General features: G+C 62.1%; 1 protein-coding gene and 1 long non-coding RNA gene across 4 annotated transcripts; one reads left to right on the forward strand and one right to left on the reverse strand.

Annotated features, from left to right (window-relative positions):
• Positions 1 to 2,322, reverse strand: LOC135316090 (uncharacterized). Of its 2 annotated transcripts, none has more exons than XR_010375545.1 (2): positions 2,180 to 2,322; positions 1 to 380 (listed from the first exon to the last, which is right to left on the reverse strand). It is a non-coding gene; the product is annotated as an uncharacterized LOC135316090 (long non-coding RNA). The 2 variants fall into 2 exon arrangements; XR_010375546.1 differs by lacking the exon at positions 2,180 to 2,322 and adding an exon at positions 778 to 1,594.
• Positions 2,323 to 3,178: 856 nt separating this feature from the next.
• WDR81 (WD repeat domain 81) lies at positions 3,179 to 16,281 on the forward strand. 2 transcript variants are annotated; one of them, XM_064467889.1, is made up of 11 exons: positions 3,179 to 4,003; positions 4,624 to 8,193; positions 8,486 to 8,593; positions 8,714 to 8,904; positions 10,817 to 11,007; positions 11,277 to 11,442; positions 11,628 to 11,793; positions 12,094 to 12,792; positions 12,964 to 13,109; positions 13,284 to 13,463; positions 14,467 to 16,281. In XM_064467889.1, the coding sequence occupies exons 2-11, from the start codon at positions 4,635 to 4,637 to the stop codon at positions 14,791 to 14,793; spliced, it is 5,733 nt and encodes a 1,910-aa protein (XP_064323959.1). In that variant the 5' UTR covers positions 3,179 to 4,003; positions 4,624 to 4,634; the 3' UTR covers positions 14,794 to 16,281. The 2 variants fall into 2 exon arrangements, with proteins under 2 accessions (XP_064323959.1, XP_064323960.1); XM_064467890.1 differs by having other exon boundaries at positions 4,627 to 8,193.
• Positions 16,282 to 16,648: the final 367 nt, after the last annotated feature.

The raw sequence follows: 16,648 nt of genomic DNA on the forward strand, positions 1-16,648 counted from the left end.
TGTTGAGCCAAACAGAAAGTTTAATGCCTCTTTCGGCTTCTCTAGTCATCTCAGCATCACCCCACCAGCGAGGAGGGCCCCACTTGACAGCCCTGCTGCCTGGCGACCCCCCAGGCAAGGCTCTGTCTGGAGGCTGCAAGGAGACTTCTTCATCCCGGTCGGGCTCACCCTCAGCCCTCAAATCCACGGGAGGCTGCAGACTGGCTCATCCCGGTCGCTCGGGGCACGGGTCCGGCTGACATCCAAGGTGCCGGTGACGAGAAGAGAGTGGCTACGTTCAACAGTTCTTCAACTGGCAGCTTTAGCTACTAGAGAAGGACATAAAGCTTGCCACTGAAGAACTGGTGCCGGTTAGCCAGGACGGGGCGGCGGGGCAGCACCTGGGGAGGGAACACACACATCAGAGCCAGGATCGAACCGTGCTGAGCTGAGACATCACCCAGAGCAGCCACCCCAGGTGGCAGAGCTGCTCCTCTGCCCCACCCCAGCACCAAATCCTGGTCCTCCTCCTCGACCTTCCCCCCAGGACCGCCCTCCTGTCGCAGGGGATCCAGAGGCAGCTCCGACCACGACTCTCCCCATCCCTCCCCTCTCCCAAGGCAGCTGGTGCACCGGCCCCGGCACCTGCAGCCGGCCCTAAAACACAAGCGACGGGCAGGGAAATCAAGGCCGTTTCTGCCAGAAAGTAAGAGATAAGGTAACGTGCTGCGGCAGGGACCGGCGGCTGCGGCAGGAGGCTACGGCAGGTCGGGGTTAAGGCATTCCCCGGCTGCTCACCTCGGGCATCCGCGCTGGCAGGGTCCCACCTGGCCGGGGGCCAGCCACCGCCTGCCGGGGAAGACACTTTGTCAGGCGGCCGCCGCCACGGCAGCGCCAGGGGAATTTCGGAGAGTGCAGCCTTTTTCCCTGTCATTTTGTCACAGAATGAGGACGCCAGCCCCGGGGGCCTGCTGCGGGACCCCGCTGCTTCCCCTTCCACCCAGGGAAAAAACCCCTTTTCCACCTCCCAGCGCTTCAGCCGTGCGGACCGAGTTCTGCGAAAGCCCCGGGTGTCCGGCCCCGCTGCGGGGGGGACAGACGGCCCCGGTGCGGGGACAGACGGCCCCGGGAACCCCGCCGGCTGGCCACCGCGGCAGCTGCCCCCCATCATCCTCCCGCAGCGTCACCCCAAAGGCACTGGGGATCCCGGCGGGGCCCGGGCGTTGGCGGGCGAAGGCCGGAGTCCCGGTGGGCGCCGTGGCGGGGGGCTGCGGGGCGGCTCACGGTGCGGGGCCGGTGGCGGCGGCCGGGGCGCAGCGGCGGCGGCGGGGCCTGGCGGGAATGCCGAGCATTCCTGGCGTGCCGGGTACATCTGGTCCGGATTCCAGGGAGCGGGTCCCGGCCCTGCTCCACCCCCGCCGGCCCGTGAATCAGCACCCGCCGCCGAGCCACCGGCCCCGCAGACCGGGGGGGCCTGCCGGTAACGGGAGAGCTCCCCCCCGTCCCCGACGCCTCGACACTGTCCGACCTCACCGGCGCTGGGAAGGGCCCCGATGAGAGCTCGCCCCGCCGATAAAGCCCGCTGTACCCCCAGCGGGTGCCCCCTCCCGGTTTAACCGGGTCACCCCCCCCTCCAAACGCCTCCCCGCTCGGTAAAACCAACTCCCCCTCCCCCCCAAAGGAGACAGCCCCCACCCCCGCCCCGCCGGTCCCTCCGCTCCCCCCAGGGGCACCCCGCCGCCGTCTCCCCCGCCCCCTCCGCCGCCCGGGATGCTCCGGTCCGCGTCCGCGGCGGGAGCGGCCTCGGGGCAAAGTCTGCCCCGCCCGGTCCTGGAGTGAAGGTCACCCCCGGGGCGGCCACCGCCCGTCGCGGGGCGGCCCTGGCGGCGGCCCCGCCCGTCCCACCGGGACCCCCCACAGCGGGGGCCGCGCCCCGGGCCCGGCCCCAACCCCCTCCCCCCCGCCCCGCCGCCAGCGGGGGCGAGGCCGCCGGGCCCGGGCGGCGCCCGCGGAGCCCCGGGAGAGCAGCACCAAGCCGAACCGAGACCCCGCCACCGCCACCCTGTCCCGGGGAAAGGGTGACCTTCCCCGGCGGGAGCACCGGGCACGGCGGGGCTGTCCGGCCCCCCGGTCCCGCCGGCCCCGCGCGGGGCTCGGCTGCCCTTCGCGCCCCCCCCGAGCGCGTCCCCGCCGGACCCACCTACGCGGCGCAGCCTAGCGCCGCCGCCCCGCTCCACCCCGCTCCGCCCGGCCCGGTGCCGATCGCGGTGCCGGTCCCGGTGCTGCCGCCGCCGGCTCCCGTCTCGGATCAGCTGGCGGAGTCATGACGCAGCCACCCACCGGCCCCACCCCCGACCAATCGCCTCCCGGCACGGGCGGCACGCGCCCCGCCCCCGCCGCGCCCCGCCCCCCGCCGCGATTGCCGCTCGCTCCCGCCAATGGAGACCCAGCACTGCCCGCCGCTCAGCCAATGAGAAGATAAAGCGGGCGTTCTGCCCCGCCCACCCGGCTGGGGGAGCGGCGGGCTCTCCCCCCGGCCGACCGGTGGTTGCCTAGGGAACGGGCGGCCCCGCCCCGCCCCGCCGCGGGGCACGCCGGGGGGTGTAGTGCGGCGCGGCGCCCCCGGCCCGCCCCGCCCGCTGTGAGTTGGCATTTTCCAGAGGGTGAGGGAAATAGCGGAGGCGGGACGGCGCCTTTCGCGGGGCGCGGCCCCCCCCTCGCGGGGCCCTGTCGCGCGGCCGCCTCGGCCGCCCCCGCCTTTCGGCGCCGCCGGGGCCCGGTGACACGGCCCCGGATTCCGAGAAGTTGCTCTAAGTCGGCGGCCAATCAGAAGTGAGCGCTCGCCCCGTGCACCAATGAACGGGCGCGGGGGGCGGGGCCGCGGGAACTCGGCTGACCCCGATGACTTGGCAGAGCGGCGCGATGACTGGACAACTTCTTTAAAGGGGCCGCGCCCTCCCGCGGGGAAGGCGGGGGGCGGAGGGCAGGGGCGGCCCAGCCTGGCGGCGGGGGCCCGCCGCAGCCCCGCCGCTCCCGCCCCCGGCCGGCTGCTGCGGGCCGAGCCGGGGGCTGGCGGCTGCGGCGCCCCTTTAAGGACGTTTCCTGCCCTTCGCCCCAGTAACAGCTGATTGCAGCCGGCAGGGGGTGGGGGGCCAATGGGCTGCCTCCACGTCCCGCCCACGTGACTCCCACGCGCTGCCGCCACCGCGCCATGCCGTCGCTGCCCGGCGGGAGCCCTCTGCGGCCTTAAAGGGGCCGGGCGGCTCCGGCTGCGGAAGGGTGCCCGGGCTGTCTCCGCCGCCGGCAGCACCGCACCCCGCGCCTGGTGGCAGAACCCGGTCCTCTGTCGGGCGGCGGCTGCGGGACACGGCCAGGCGGCTGCGGGACCCGGCCCGGCTCACGGGGACGGGGGCTGGGCGCTGCCCCTGCCCGGCCTCCCCGGCCCCGCAGCCCACGGGGACCGCGCTGGGCCCCGCGGGGAGAGGGTGAGAGGGTCCCGGGGCGGGGGGGGGGCGGCGTGGCCCCGCTCCCCCCGCGCCGGCCCACCCGGCACTCACCTGCCGCCGGTGGGGTCCACCTGCCGCCGCCCGCCGCGGGGACCCCTTTAAGGCCGGCTGCCTCGTCAGCGCGGCTCGCCCGACTCCAGCTGACAGCCCGCAGCGCCTTTGACGTCACTGTGACCTCAGCCAGCCGCGGCGGCGCCGCCACCGCCGCGTCATGCCCCGCCGCCTGCCCATGTATAGGCACCGCGCCCCGGCCTTGCGCAACCGCCCGCCCCCCGTCCCCCCCGCCCCGGCGGCCGCTGGAGGGAGCCCGGCCCCGCCGCTCGAGGGGGGCTCCCGGCCCCGCCCCGCCGCTCCAGGGCCCGTGTCCCGCACACCCCCGCCGCCCCCCCCCCCCCCGGCCCCCCGCACATGGCGGCGCGGCGGCCGCATGTGACCGCCGTCACCTGACCAACATGGCCGGGGCCCGCGCCGCCCCCGCCGCCGCCGCCCGCCGCGGCTGAGCCCGCCGCCGCCGCCAGGTAACGCGGGGCCGGGCGCTGCGGGGCGGTGAGACCCCCCCCCTTCCCCCTCCCGGGGCGGTGCGGGGCCCCCCGGGACGCGCCCTCGGTGCCCAGCCTGGGCTCTGCCCCACCCACCCCCGGTACCGCGTGCCCGGCGGGGCCCGGGGCAGCCCCTCCGCTCGTGTTCCCCGGCTGATGGGCAGCTCTCGGTCTCCCCCCCGGGGGCTGCAGAGGCGCCATCGTGTCCCCCCCACACCTGCAAAGGTCCCACCGTGTCCCCTTCCCCAGCTCTGTGACTGTCCGGGTCCCATCACCCCCCCCCCCCCCCCACTCCTGTGTTCCCATCCCTGGCCTTGGGGCTGTGGAGGTGCCACCAGCTCCCCCTCCTCGGCTGTGGAGGTCCCATCTTGTGCCCCCCAGCCAGGGCTGGTCCATTCTCAACTCCCACCCTTCCCAGATATAGCATCTTTTGAGCAAGCTCCTAAAACTAGCATTTTTTTCCCCAAGTGGTAATGGGGAAGTGAGACTTGCTGCGTGGCATCTGCTCGGCAGGGGAGCTGGGGCTCCCCCGGGGCGGGCAGGGACGGTGCTGCGCTCCTCTGCTCACTCGCCGCCTCTCTGGGCCCTCTTTCTTCCAGCAGAAGCCGATATGGACGGCTTCCTCCAGAGCGTGGAGAAGGACCTGAACATCGACCGCCGGCAGCTGGCCGCCGCTGCCGAGGGGACCCACGTTACAGCCTTCGTCCCGGTGAAATGGCTGGCGAGCCTCAAAGAGCGCCGGGCGCTGCCCGGCCTGTGCCCGCGGCCGGAGGGGCTGAGCGACGTGGAGGTACGGACGTTCCTGCAGCACTCCGTGCAGAAGCTGCCTGCGGGCTGGACCCGGGTGGAGATCCACGGGCTCCAGAAGGACCGGCTGGCGTACCCCCTGCGGGTGCAGCCCCCCGCCTCCGACCAGCGTAACGGCAGCCCGGAGACCCTGCACGGCTTCATGCAGAGCGTCGCCTCCCAGAATTACCGGAACCTGTGGTGCCGGGCTCACTGCCTCTACGCGCGGCCGTACTGGCACGCCGACGCGCCGCCCACCGTGCCGGCCCTGGATGCGCTGCGGGCTGCCCTGCAGAAGGCTTACGGCTGCCCCGTCCTTCAGGTGGGCAAGAGCGCGCCCGGTGCTTCCCCCGCCAAGGAGAGCGTGGCGGCCGCCAAGGGGGTGCCCTCCTGCCCCAACGTGCTGCAGGCAGAAGCTCTGCTGGAGTCGGCCAGCATGCTGTACGTTGTCTACCCTTACGTGCAGTACTGTTTGCACGACATTGTGACTTTCAGCCCCGCCAAGCTCACCAACAGCCACGCCAAAATCCTCTTCCTCCTCTTCCACGTGCTGCAGGCCATGAAGGCTTGTCACCAGGTGGGTCTGGCTTGCGGCGCCTTTTCCCTGCGGGATGTGGCTGTGGACGAGAAGCTGTGCAGCCGGCTCCGCATGAACTTCAGAGAGTACGAGGGGCCGAAGAAGGAGGAAGCGAATCTGGAGGCCGGTCTGGAACAAACGAGCGAGCAAAGCAGCGCTGGCGTGCGAGGGCAGGGGGCGAGGTGCACCGCCTGCCAGAAGGACCTCCGAGACCTGGTGTTACAGTGGGTTCACGGGCAGGTCAGCAACTTTGACTACCTTATGCGTCTGAACAGTTTGGCTGGGAGGAGAATGGGAGACCCCAACTATCACCCGGTTCTTCCGTGGGTGGTGGACTTCACTACGAAAAATGGCAAGTTCAGGGACCTAAGGAAATCCAAGTTCCGACTCAACAAGGGAGACAAGCAGCTGGACTTCACCTATGAGATGACCAAGCAGGCGTTTGTTGCTGGCGGGTTGAGTGGGGAGCAGCTCCATGTCCCCCATCACATCTCCGATGTCCTTTCGGATATCACCTACTATGTGTACACAGCCCGGAGGACACCCAAGGCAGTGCTGTGCTGCCACGTGAGGTCCCAGTGGGAGCCCAATGAGTACCCCGCCAGCATGGAGCGCATGCAGAGCTGGACGCCGGATGAGTGCATCCCGGAGTTTTATACAGACCCCTCCATCTTCCGATCCATCCACCCGGACATGCCCGACCTGGACGTCCCATCTTGGTGTAGCTCCTACGAGGAGTTCATCGAAGTCCACCGTATGCTGCTTGAGAGCCGGGAGGTTTCTCAGGACCTCCACCACTGGATTGATCTCACTTTTGGGTACAAGCTGCTGGGGAAGGATGCTGTCAAGGAGAAGAATGTCTGCCTCCATCTGGTAGACAACCACACGCATCTGACGACTTACGGGGTTGTGCAGCTCTTCGACCAGCCGCATCCCAGGCGCATGGTGGGACCTGCCTACACGCCCGCTGAAGCCCCAGCCATTGCCCGGCCTCTTCTCCAGCACATCAGGGAGACTGTGTTTTTGGAGGATATCCAAGGCCAGGTGGCGGATGTGGTTAACGGGCTGGTCCTGGAGGCTACTCCTAGTGAAACCACCTGGTCTGGGGAGAAACCCATCGCTGGTGAGGATGAATTAGAGCAAGGCACAGAAGCCCTGGATTCGATTTCTGCTACTGGTAGAGCTGCTGATCAGCCCTGTGCCACTGCGCCTTCAGCACAGCCCTCTGCCCTCCCGGCTTATGCCACCGAAGGCAAAACCTCAGGTGTCCGACCTCTCCGTCGGAGCAAGGCAGGCGCTGTGGATCAGGTTCACATGAAGATCACGCTTCCTGAAGGCTTCAATCCGCTCCAGGCCCTGGAAGAACTGGAGAAACTGGACAATTTCTTGGTTAAAGGCTTAAGCAGTGAGATGCAGCTAATGGAGCAGCCGTGGGAAGAGCCACCCCTGGGTCTCTCAGACCTCTTCCAGAGGGACATGCAAGCTTTGGGCATTCTGGTAGCTGAGATTATATTTGCACCAAGGATTCGTCCTTCAAAGCCTGATGCGTCCCTGTTGGAGCGGTTCCTGATGGTGCGTAATCTGTGTCGCTACCATCCCAAGGAGATCCCGGCCCCGCTCCAGCACGTGCTGCACGTCCTGCTGCAGCTGAACGTGCCGGTGGAGAAGCTTCTGAAGACGAGGCTGGGCAAGGGCGCGGTGCAGTTGTTTGAGTACAAGCCCATCTCCCAGGGCCTCCCCCCGCCCTCTCCCACCCAGCTCCTCAGTCCCTTCAGCTCTATTGTCCCCTTCCCCACGTACTTCCCAGCCCTGCACAAATTCATTTTCACCTATCAGGCAAAGAAGATAGAGGATGAAGGTCAGGGCCGGGAACTTGTTTTCCAGCTGTGGCAGCAGCTGGAGGGGATCCTTTCTGATATCACTCCGGAAGGCTTGGAGATTCTTCTGCCCTTCATATTATCTCTGATGTCCGAGGAGAACACCGCTGTCTACGCAGCGTGGTATCTCTTTGAACCTATAGCTAAATCCCTAGGCCCAAAAAATGCCAATAAATACTTGCTCAAGCCATTGATCGGAGCATACGAGACCCCCTGCTACCGCCACGGCAGGTTCTACCTCTACACAGACTGCTTTGTCGCCCAGCTGATAGTGCGCCTGGGGCTGCAGTCCTTCCTCCTGAACCTGTTGCCGCACATCCTGCAGATTCTCGTTGGCATTGAGAGCTCACGGGAGGAGAGCAAATCCCTCCTCGGCACGGCTGAAGATGATGAAAGTGGAGGGGAAAGCCCGGTGTCATGTGTGTTTGGGGAGGAGATCAAAATGGATGTGGAGCACAGCTCCGCTGCTCTCGACCTCCTCGACTACACCTCTGGTGTCAGCTTCCACGACCAAGCCTACCTGCCCGAGAGCGAGGACTTCCAGAGCGGCCTCTATGTCGGGGAGTCCCTGCAGCCGCAGGAGCAGGAATCGCTCAGCCTTGGGCGGCTGAGTGACAAGAGCAGCGCCAGCGAGGTGTCCCTGGGAGAGGACAGACCTGCGGACGGGGATTCCCAGAAGGACAAGAGCAGCTTGAAGTCGATGGACAGCAGCCAGGACCTGAAACAGAGCGAGGACTCAGAGGAGGAGGAAGAGGAGCACGATGAAGAGGAGCACAATGACGCTGCGGTTGATGCAGAGCTGACGGTGGCCGTGGATGCTGGTGCCTCTGTGGATGTCACGCTGGCTGATGACAGCAGCGAGCCAGAGGATGGAGAGGGAGAGGAGCTGCCAGATCACTCCGATGACAAAGAACAGACAATACTCCTGGGTAAGACCCTGCTAGTGCTGAGCCTTTCTGCCGAGCGTGGCAAACATCCAGTAAAGCAGCGAGGGGGAGAAGGGGAGAGGCTGGGAAGAAGCGGGCCCAGATTTGGGGGTTTCTGTGGTCCCAGCCTGGGGACAGCAATGAAACCAGTGTAAAAGGCCAGGTCTCCACAAAGGCATGTAGATCTGAGACCCAGGGAGCTGCCTGCGGGGCAGGCAGGGTCTGGGCAGCAGCCAGGTGATAGCTAATCTGTGCCGTGCCAGGCTTTGTCCTTGCAACTGTTTTTGTTTTGCAGACACAGCCTGTAAGATGGTGAGGTGGCTCTCAGCCAAGCTGGGCCCTACCGTCACGTCCCGCTTCATCGCCAGGAACCTGCTCCGTCTGCTCACGTCCTGCTACATCGGTAATATCTGCTCCTCGCAGCCCAGGTCCCGGGGTGGGCTGTGCCCCAAAGCAGCCTGCTGGGCGCCTTGCGGCTTGGCGGTAGCCTGCTGCTTCAGCTCATGATGTTGTCTCTGGGCAGGCCCCACCAGGCAGCAGTTTGTACCAAGCAACGACGAGAACGGTCCCCTGAGTACAGGAAATATCTACCAAAAACGGCCAGTGCTGGGAGATCAGGTGTCCAAGCCAGTGCTGGCCTGTCTTGTGCACGTGGCGTACCTGTACGGAGAGCCTGTCCTCACCTACCAGTACCTGCCCTACATCAGCTACCTGGTTAGTGTTGCCTTTTCTCCTCTTCTTGCGCTTGCTGGGGCAAGAGCTGTCTCTAGGCGCAAAAGGAGGATGCACAGAACATCCTCACCAGGAGCCTCCCGCACAGAAACCTGTGCTCGCATGAGCTCCCTCGGGGCCGGAGCGGGCTGAGCAGCTCTTGCTGTGCTGGTGCGGCCAGAAGAGGCACTTTCAGCCCGGCCATGAGCTCCGCTCCGCTTCCAGCGAGGCGCGCGGCTGCGTGCGTGGGCCTCGCTCTCGAGCGAGCCTCGTCCGCCGCGGGTGCGCGTCGGGCTGCCGCAGCCCCTCCTTCCCCATTCCAGCCGGGGGCTTTCCCTGACGGACCCTTTGCTGGCGAGGGCGAAACCAGAGAAAGATGTTTTCTTTTGCTTTGCTGGGCGAGCGTGCCGGAACGGAGCTGGCACGAGGCTGGGACTGTGATAATGGGCAGGCGGAGCGGCTCGGGCTGCTGTGGGATTGCTGGAAAAAGTGTTTTTAGAGGCCTGTATGGGTAGATAGGGGATGAACTGGGGAGAGGCGAGAGGAGGTTTTTCAACTGTATAAAAAATACTGGCAAGACTTTGAAACTTTTCAGCTTGGAATTGATAGCTGAATAGCAAGAATAAAATGTGTGTAATGCAGCTGGTTGAAAAACAAACCAATTTTTCATCCAAAATGTTTCTGAATGTTTTAAACAGGCTTATTTTTCATATTGCTCCCTTTTTTGGTGGCTATAAACACTTTGGTTATGGATTCGTGTTTAAATGGAAAACTTCAATAGCTTTTTGATAATTTAAACATAGAGGAAAAGAGGCCACAGCTGTTCATTTAAAGAAAACAAAAAGGCATTGTCAGTTTTTCCAGTGTTGAAGGGGAGATTTTTCAGGGGAAAAAATCCCATTTTTCAGCAAAATCATTCTCCACCCAGTTGCAATCATAGCTCCAGCTGTTCTGCTTCGCTTTACTAAATGTATTGCCTGGGGGCCCTTGGGGGGATTAATACCCCCGTGAACAGCATTTGGCAACCTGATATTGAAACGATGAAACTTGCAGGTCACAAATAGGATAAAGTCAATCCGTCTTGCAGGATTTGGCAGGGTCGATATTTTGTGAGAGGAAGAGCCTCTGTGATGAGCTGGAAGATGGCAGGTGTACAAGAAATATAGCGGAAGCTGGGGATTGTTTGTGGTTTTTGTCGTTGGCTCTCTCTTCTTGAGAGTTTTGGTTCATCTAGGAGTTAGGAAATAGGACAATCTAGAAAGAAATCCTTCAGCGCTGCTGCCGCTGTCGTTAACTCTTTGGCACTGCTGTAACCAGCATCGGTACATTGTCAGCAAAAAAGGATGCGCTCTTCTGCCTAATGATGTTGTTAACAGCTGGATTTCTCAAAGTCAGCAGCAGGTTTGCCCATAATTCGTGCAGGGACTGTTCCTCTGCAGCCTGTGCATCCAGGCTCAACATAGCGTGGGATGAAGACACCAATTCTTGCTTTAAGTCGCATGTATGTAATAGGCTTCCCCGCTTCCTGAGCTGACAGACGGTGCTCTGCGGGGTCCAGGCTGCTGATGCTGTGGGCCAGTCCAGGGTTGTCTCTCTCCCCGCTGAGTTTCCCAGCTGTGGGAGCATCCTGCAGGGAGATGGCCTCTGGAGGATGCCTGCAAGCACGGGGATGTCATGCCCCGTTCTCTCCGGGCTCGTGCCTTGCGCTGGCATCCGTCTGTCACTTTTCAGGCTCATCCCCTGAGTGCAAGACATGAATCGCTGTTGAGACTCAGCGCTCGGGTTCCTCTCCCAGGGGCTGTGACCAGCACTACCGTGCTGGATTTTGAAGCTGAGCTTGGGCAATCCTGGGATCACCCTTGATGTGTCCTGCGGGGGAGATGGTGGCCCTGGCGCTGAAGGACTCCTTTTGCAGGTTGCGCCGGGCGGCGGGGCCGGTGGTGGCCGGCTGAACAGCCGGAAGGAGGCAGGGCTCCTGGCTGCCGTGACGCTGGCTCAGAAGATCGTGGTATGTCTCTCGGACACCACGCTCATGGACATTCTCCCCAAGATCAGCCAGGAGGTGCTGCTCCCGGTGCTGGGCTTCCTCACTTCGCCGGCTGTCGGGTAAGCACCGTGGTCTGCCGTGCCTTCAGCCAGGACGGGCACAACTCCAAATCGGGGATTTGGAAATGGTTCTGTGAGGGTCTTAGTGCTCCTGGGGTTGTGGGGCTGCTCCTGCCCCGATGTGCACCTCCTTGCACCGGTACACCGCATCCTCGTAGAGCTTGTGCTGCTCAAGACCACCTGGTAACACGGACAAGGCAGGAAGCATGAAGCAAAGGCAGGGAGAAGGGAGATGTAGAGGGCAAGCTGGTAATGGATGTCCTCTTCAGTTTCCCCAGTGGTGCCCAGGCCCGCGTTGTCCTGTGCGTTAAGACAATCAGCCTAATTGCCTTGATCTGCCTGCGGATCGGGCAGGAGATGGTGCAGCAGCATTTGAGTGACACGGTGAGAAACTTCTTTGGGGCGTTCTCACTGCTGCAGGAGCTGGAAGACCAGGTCAGTGATGTGGGGGGGGGTCCTCCCGCCATCCCCCAGTACCCAGCCGCAGGACTGTGGTGGGCACGTCTGCCTGCGTACACCAGCGCTGGCGTCAGCAGCGTCCATCCCAGACTGTGTTTGTGTGATCAACTGTGTGGTGAGAGCATCTGGTCTTGAGTATCTTCCTGTTTTCTCTTGTCCAGGGGTTGACAGCGGAGTCGCTGAGCAGCTGTGAGGTGCCAGTGATGGAGGTGCCCCTCTCAGACGGGAAACTGCTGGCCCTGGATCCGGCTGTGCTGATGGAGTTACAGAAGGTGTTTAGCCCTGAGATGGCCTACATCACCTACATCCCCTTCTCTTGCCTGCTAGGTACGGCTTGGCCACCACCTCCTGGGATTTGTGAGAGAGCCCCGGGCTCTGCACACGCGTGGCCTGAACTCGGGGGCAGTCAGAGGGCGTAGGGCTGCCGGGGGAAACACGTGGCTTCCCCACTGTGGCTTGGTGTGCTTGCTGGGTCGGGAGCCTGCTGGGCTTCGGGCTGCTTTGGCTGGGAGGGGCTTGTGGGGGACGCTGTGTTCCCCGCCCTGTGCTGACCCTTGCTCTCTTGGTGATGGTGGGGGATGATGATGGGAAAATTCCTTCCCTTGGAGCCACATTGTCTCTCTTCAGGTGACGTTATCCGGACGGTTGTGCCCAACCACTCGCTGGTTGAGAAGCTGGCCAGCCTCTACCTGGAGAACGTGAACCCCAAGAGCCTGCAGGTGGTTAGCCTGGAACAAACGCCGAGTGCGGCGGGCTCAGACCAAGATACACGAGGGACTGAGCCCTTCTCTAGCCACCATGAGGACAGTCACTCCGGCACCTTTGGGAGCGTGCTGGTAGGGAACCGCATCCAGGTCCCAGTGGACACGCAGCGTGAGGGTCTTGGCTTACTTCGCCTCGGTGCTGGCACTGATGGCTTTATTCCCAGCTCATCCAGCGAGGAGAATGCCTTGAAGCATGACCTTCCTCGCAGCACCCACATGCTGTGCGGGAACTGGCTGGCCTACTGGCAGTATGAGATTGGGGTGAGCCAACACGACCCCCGCTTCCACTTCCACCAGATCAAGCTGCAGAGTTTCTCAGGGCATTCAGGGGCCATCAAGTGTGTGGCACCGCTCAGCAGCGAGGACTTCTTTCTTAGTGGTAGCAAGGACAAAACCGTCCGCCTTTGGCCCTTGTACAACTACGGGGATGGGACCAGCGAGGTGCCACCGCGCTTCACGTACGCCGAGCACAAGAAGTCAGTCTTCTACGTGAGCCAGCTGGAGGCATCGCAGCACGTGGTGAGCTGTGATGGGACCGTGCACATCTGGGACCAGTTCACGGGTAAGAATGGAAAGGGCGAGGGCTGGTTGGAGTGAACTGGTCCAGCCCTTAAAGACAGAGGGGCCGTACTGAGTTTTGTTGGCTCCTGATAAAACCAGTGCAGAACTGGAGATCTGCTGCGTACCTTCTCTGTACATCTACTGCTGTAACTTCTCTGTCGTGTTTTCACAGGCAAACTTCTCCGGACTTTTGATGAATTAGACAGCAAAGTCCCCATCACAGCTGTGACCACCATGCCGCCTCCCTATCACAGCATCTCTGTGGCCAGCGCAGACTCCGTGCTGCGTTTCATCGATCACAGGAAGCCAGGACTACAGGTAGGGAGGCTGGTGCTCTGTGAGCCACCCTGCTCCATCCGTGTGCTTCGTGATGTGGTCGTGGCTGGCCCAAAGCCAGCTGTGACGCCTCCACGAAAGCCAGCTGGGCCTTGTCCCCTAAACGCTGGTTCCCCTAGACCTTCACCTCCCCAGTAGCTGGACTCTCTCTTGCAGCACGAGTTTCGCCTGGCCAGCGGGGTGAGCGCTGGGCTCATCCGCTGCTTGGCTGTCAGTCCTAACGGGCGCAGTGTAATGGCTGGCTTCTCCTCTGGGTTCATCGTGCTGCTGGACACCAGGACAGGACTCATCATGCGGGGGTGGCCTGCCCATGAGGGAGACATCCTGCAGATCAAGGTGAGAGGTTCCGCGGGGATCAGGGAGGGGGGCTGCTCTGTGGGCCTCGTCGATCCTCTGGGGTCGTGCGGAGCATCCTTCTGGCACGCACTGATTGGCAGGGCTTGTCTGCTCCATCCTCTGGGTGTTCTTCCATCCTTTGCTGTGTCCCTAAGAGGCTGCTCAAGCTCTTCTTGCCCCATGGTTTGTGCTGCAGGCGGCTGTTCTTGGTCCAGCCTGTGATAAATGGAGATCGGCCCTCCCGGGTGTCAGTCCCTGCTGAGCAGGCCTGCAGCAGGGGCAGGGAGGAGACATGTCTCCTGTGAAGAAGCGAATGTGTTGCTTTCTCTGCAGGGCTCTCAGCTCCCCTGGGAGAGTGTCGCTCTAATGAATAACCCTTGTCCATATTTACCCGCCCTCAGGGAGCAGTGTTGGGGCTCCAGTGTCCTCGACCCAAAGGCAGGTTAAACAAAGTTCAGCGGTGTGGTTTGTTTGCCTTCTCACTAGCTCTCCTAATAAGCAGCTCCAGGCTTCTCCTACCCTCGGCAGTATTTTCTGCCACGAGAGAAGCCTCCCAGTTCCTTTTTCTGGGAATGAAAACAGTTTGGCAGGTGGTTTGACAGAGAGGGAGACTGCATGATGATCTCTACCCATTGCAGTAATAACAGATGATAAATTAGTTGTGCTGAGTATCAGGATGTTGTCGAGAAGAGACACAGCCCATCTCTTGGACACTTTGATAGCACTAGAGGAGGTTGCCAGCTACAGAGAGTCCTGTAGCTTGCGGTGTCCACCTGGGTGCCTTGTTAATACTGCTCTGTACCATCGGTTGCTTGGAAATGGCTGGGGCTGTCCCAAGGGGTTGCGCAGCGACTGCTGGATTATCGGCAGCTCCCTGCTAATATCATTTCCAGGATGAGGCTGGGAGTTTTTACTGCAGGTAAAACTGTCACGAGAAACAGGTAAAACTTTTGAAACCAAAACCAGAACTACTGTTGGTTCACTGGCCTTTCCTCTCCTGCAGGCTGCAGAGGGCAATGTGCTAATCAGCTCCTCTTCGGATCATTCCCTGACTGTCTGGAAGGAACTGGAGCAGAAGCCTTTGCACCACTACAAATCTGCCTCTGAGCCCATCCACGCATTTGACCTCTATGGCAACGAAGTGGTCGCTGGCACTGTGGCCAACAAGATTGGCGTCTACTCCATGCTGGAGTCCTCGGCGCTGCCCATCAGCACGACCAAGCTGAGCTCGGAGAATTTTCGGGGTACGCTGACCAGCCTGGCGGTGCTGCCCACGAAATGCCATCTCCTGCTGGGCTCGGACAACGGCGTCGTACGCCTCCTGGCGTAGCCACCCCCGGCCCCGGAGCTGGTGGCTGTCCCGCGGTGCTGGTGGTAGAGCTGAAAGCCGGCAGCGTTGCTTACGGAGGAGGCAGAGCGAGATGTTTCTGACAGAGGATGCAGGGGGGAGGTGTACTTGTTAGCGAGCACTCGGTAAAGCATCTCTAACCTCTTTCTGTATCTTTAAAAAGAAAAAAGCCATAACTGAGAAACCTCCACTGCTGCTGGGAGAAATACTGAGCGTTGTAGGTCACTGTCACCCCTGCAGAGAGGCCTGGAGCTTTCCGTACCGTGTGTGCCTGATCCCCAGGGACTGTGAGCTGCCTTCCAGAGTAATGTGGACCACAGGTATCCTCCCTCCTTCACCTAGCTATCCACCTCCTTCAGCTAGGGCGTCAGAGGTGCCCCTTGACAAGAACACGACAGTATAGCTACTGCCGTCTGCACTTACCCTTCACTTCCAGTCCTGAACCACTGAACAGTCTTACTTATTAGGATAGCATAAGCCGGGCTTGGGAACTGCTGCCTTCGGAGCTGCGTGGTGCTGGGCATCTCCTCCTCCTGTCTGTGTTCAAAGCCCAGAGGACGTACTCTATTAACTTCAGGTTCTGCTGGCTGAGTTAGAGCCTGTATGGGAGGAGGAGGAGAGGTTAACTAGAGCAATTCTGCTGCCTTACTGGCTCCGGGGCAAGGACTGGAATGGAAGTCAGCCAAGGCACAAATCCCATCTGCTCCGCTGCTCCATTTAGGAACGGGCTGCTGCGGAGGGACAGTTTGGGATGGGAGCATGACCTTTAGGAAGGCCAGAACTAGATGCTTCCATGAGGATTTTGGCTTCTGGAGCACTAGGGTAGGGATGGACTGTTGTTGGTTCCTGCCCCAGCAGCATTTGTGATTATCTAAGGCGTGAGGAATGCCCTGTGCACCACACACTGGCAGTGTTCCTCAAGAAATTCTCCTTCTAATCCTCTCCTTTGTGCTGGTTGGACTCCTGGGGAAGACAGGACAGCAAAAAGGTGCTAGGTTTGGTCCCCTCCTGTCCTTGTAGGGTGAGAGCCAGGAGGCATGTCCAGCGTGGTCTCCCTCCGACCTTCCCTTGGGGACAGCACTTTCTGTTCCCACCCCAGAGGCGAGGAGATCGCTCTTTGACCCAGCAGCAGGAGCAGTTACCTCACATCTATTGCAGCCCTTTTCCCATCCATCCTTCAGCCTAGACAGAGCCAGTATCCGGGGAGTGGGAAGCTCTTACCTTGGGCAGAGGAGGAGCATGCTCTGGGTTGTCCTGGGAGGGGAAAGGGCTGTCGTCCAGCAGCCGGTTCCTCTGAGCCACCGGACCCGCAGTTGGGAGGGCTGCCCTCTGCTTCCAGGGAGGGCGGGGAGGTGAGCAGTCGGCCCTTGCTATCCTTCCCTACCCGAGGGGAGCTCTCAGTCCTGTGATGCCTATTAACCATTTGCAATAGATGTAAATACTTCTAATAAACTCTTTGGAAGCGATGCAGAGACGGGTGTGTGGGGAAGCTCTGTGCTGGGGGGGCCCAGGTGCGGTGCGGGATGGGGCTGGGTGTGCTGGCTGCAGCTCTCCTGCTCTGGCAGCCAAAGCTAAAGCTCTGCATTCGGGCACCTCCTGTGTGCCTGGGTGAGCTGGAGGAGGGGTGCTGTGAAGATGCCCTGGATGTAAGACAGGGCTCTGCTGCACGGGGACTGGGATCTGCTTTCCGAAGGGAAGTAGCTCCCCACGTTGCAGCGGCGTGTCCCAAAGCGGTCTCTGGTTGCAGAGCACAGACCTGTCTCCTTTCCACTCCCCCTCACTGCCTGGCGCGAGTTTGGGAACCAAGAGCTGCTGCAGGGAAAGGATGGCTGCAAGC

This window comes from Phalacrocorax carbo, chromosome 17 (assembly GCF_963921805.1).
Source record: "Phalacrocorax carbo chromosome 17, bPhaCar2.1, whole genome shotgun sequence".
Taxonomy (NCBI): Eukaryota; Metazoa; Chordata; class Aves; order Suliformes; family Phalacrocoracidae; genus Phalacrocorax; species Phalacrocorax carbo.

Bases quoted from the DNA above. Each gene is read 5' to 3' on its own strand.
- WDR81 (XM_064467889.1), top strand. From the start codon at position 4,635: ATGGACGGCTTCCTCCAGAGCGTGGAGAAGGACCTGAACATCGACCGC. The intron at 8,194-8,485 runs GTAAGACCCTGC...TTTGTTTTGCAG, and splicing joins AGAACAGACAATACTCCTGG to ACACAGCCTGTAAGATGGTG. The intron at 11,008-11,276 runs GTAAGCACCGTG...TGTCCTCTTCAG, and splicing joins CTCACTTCGCCGGCTGTCGG to TTTCCCCAGTGGTGCCCAGG.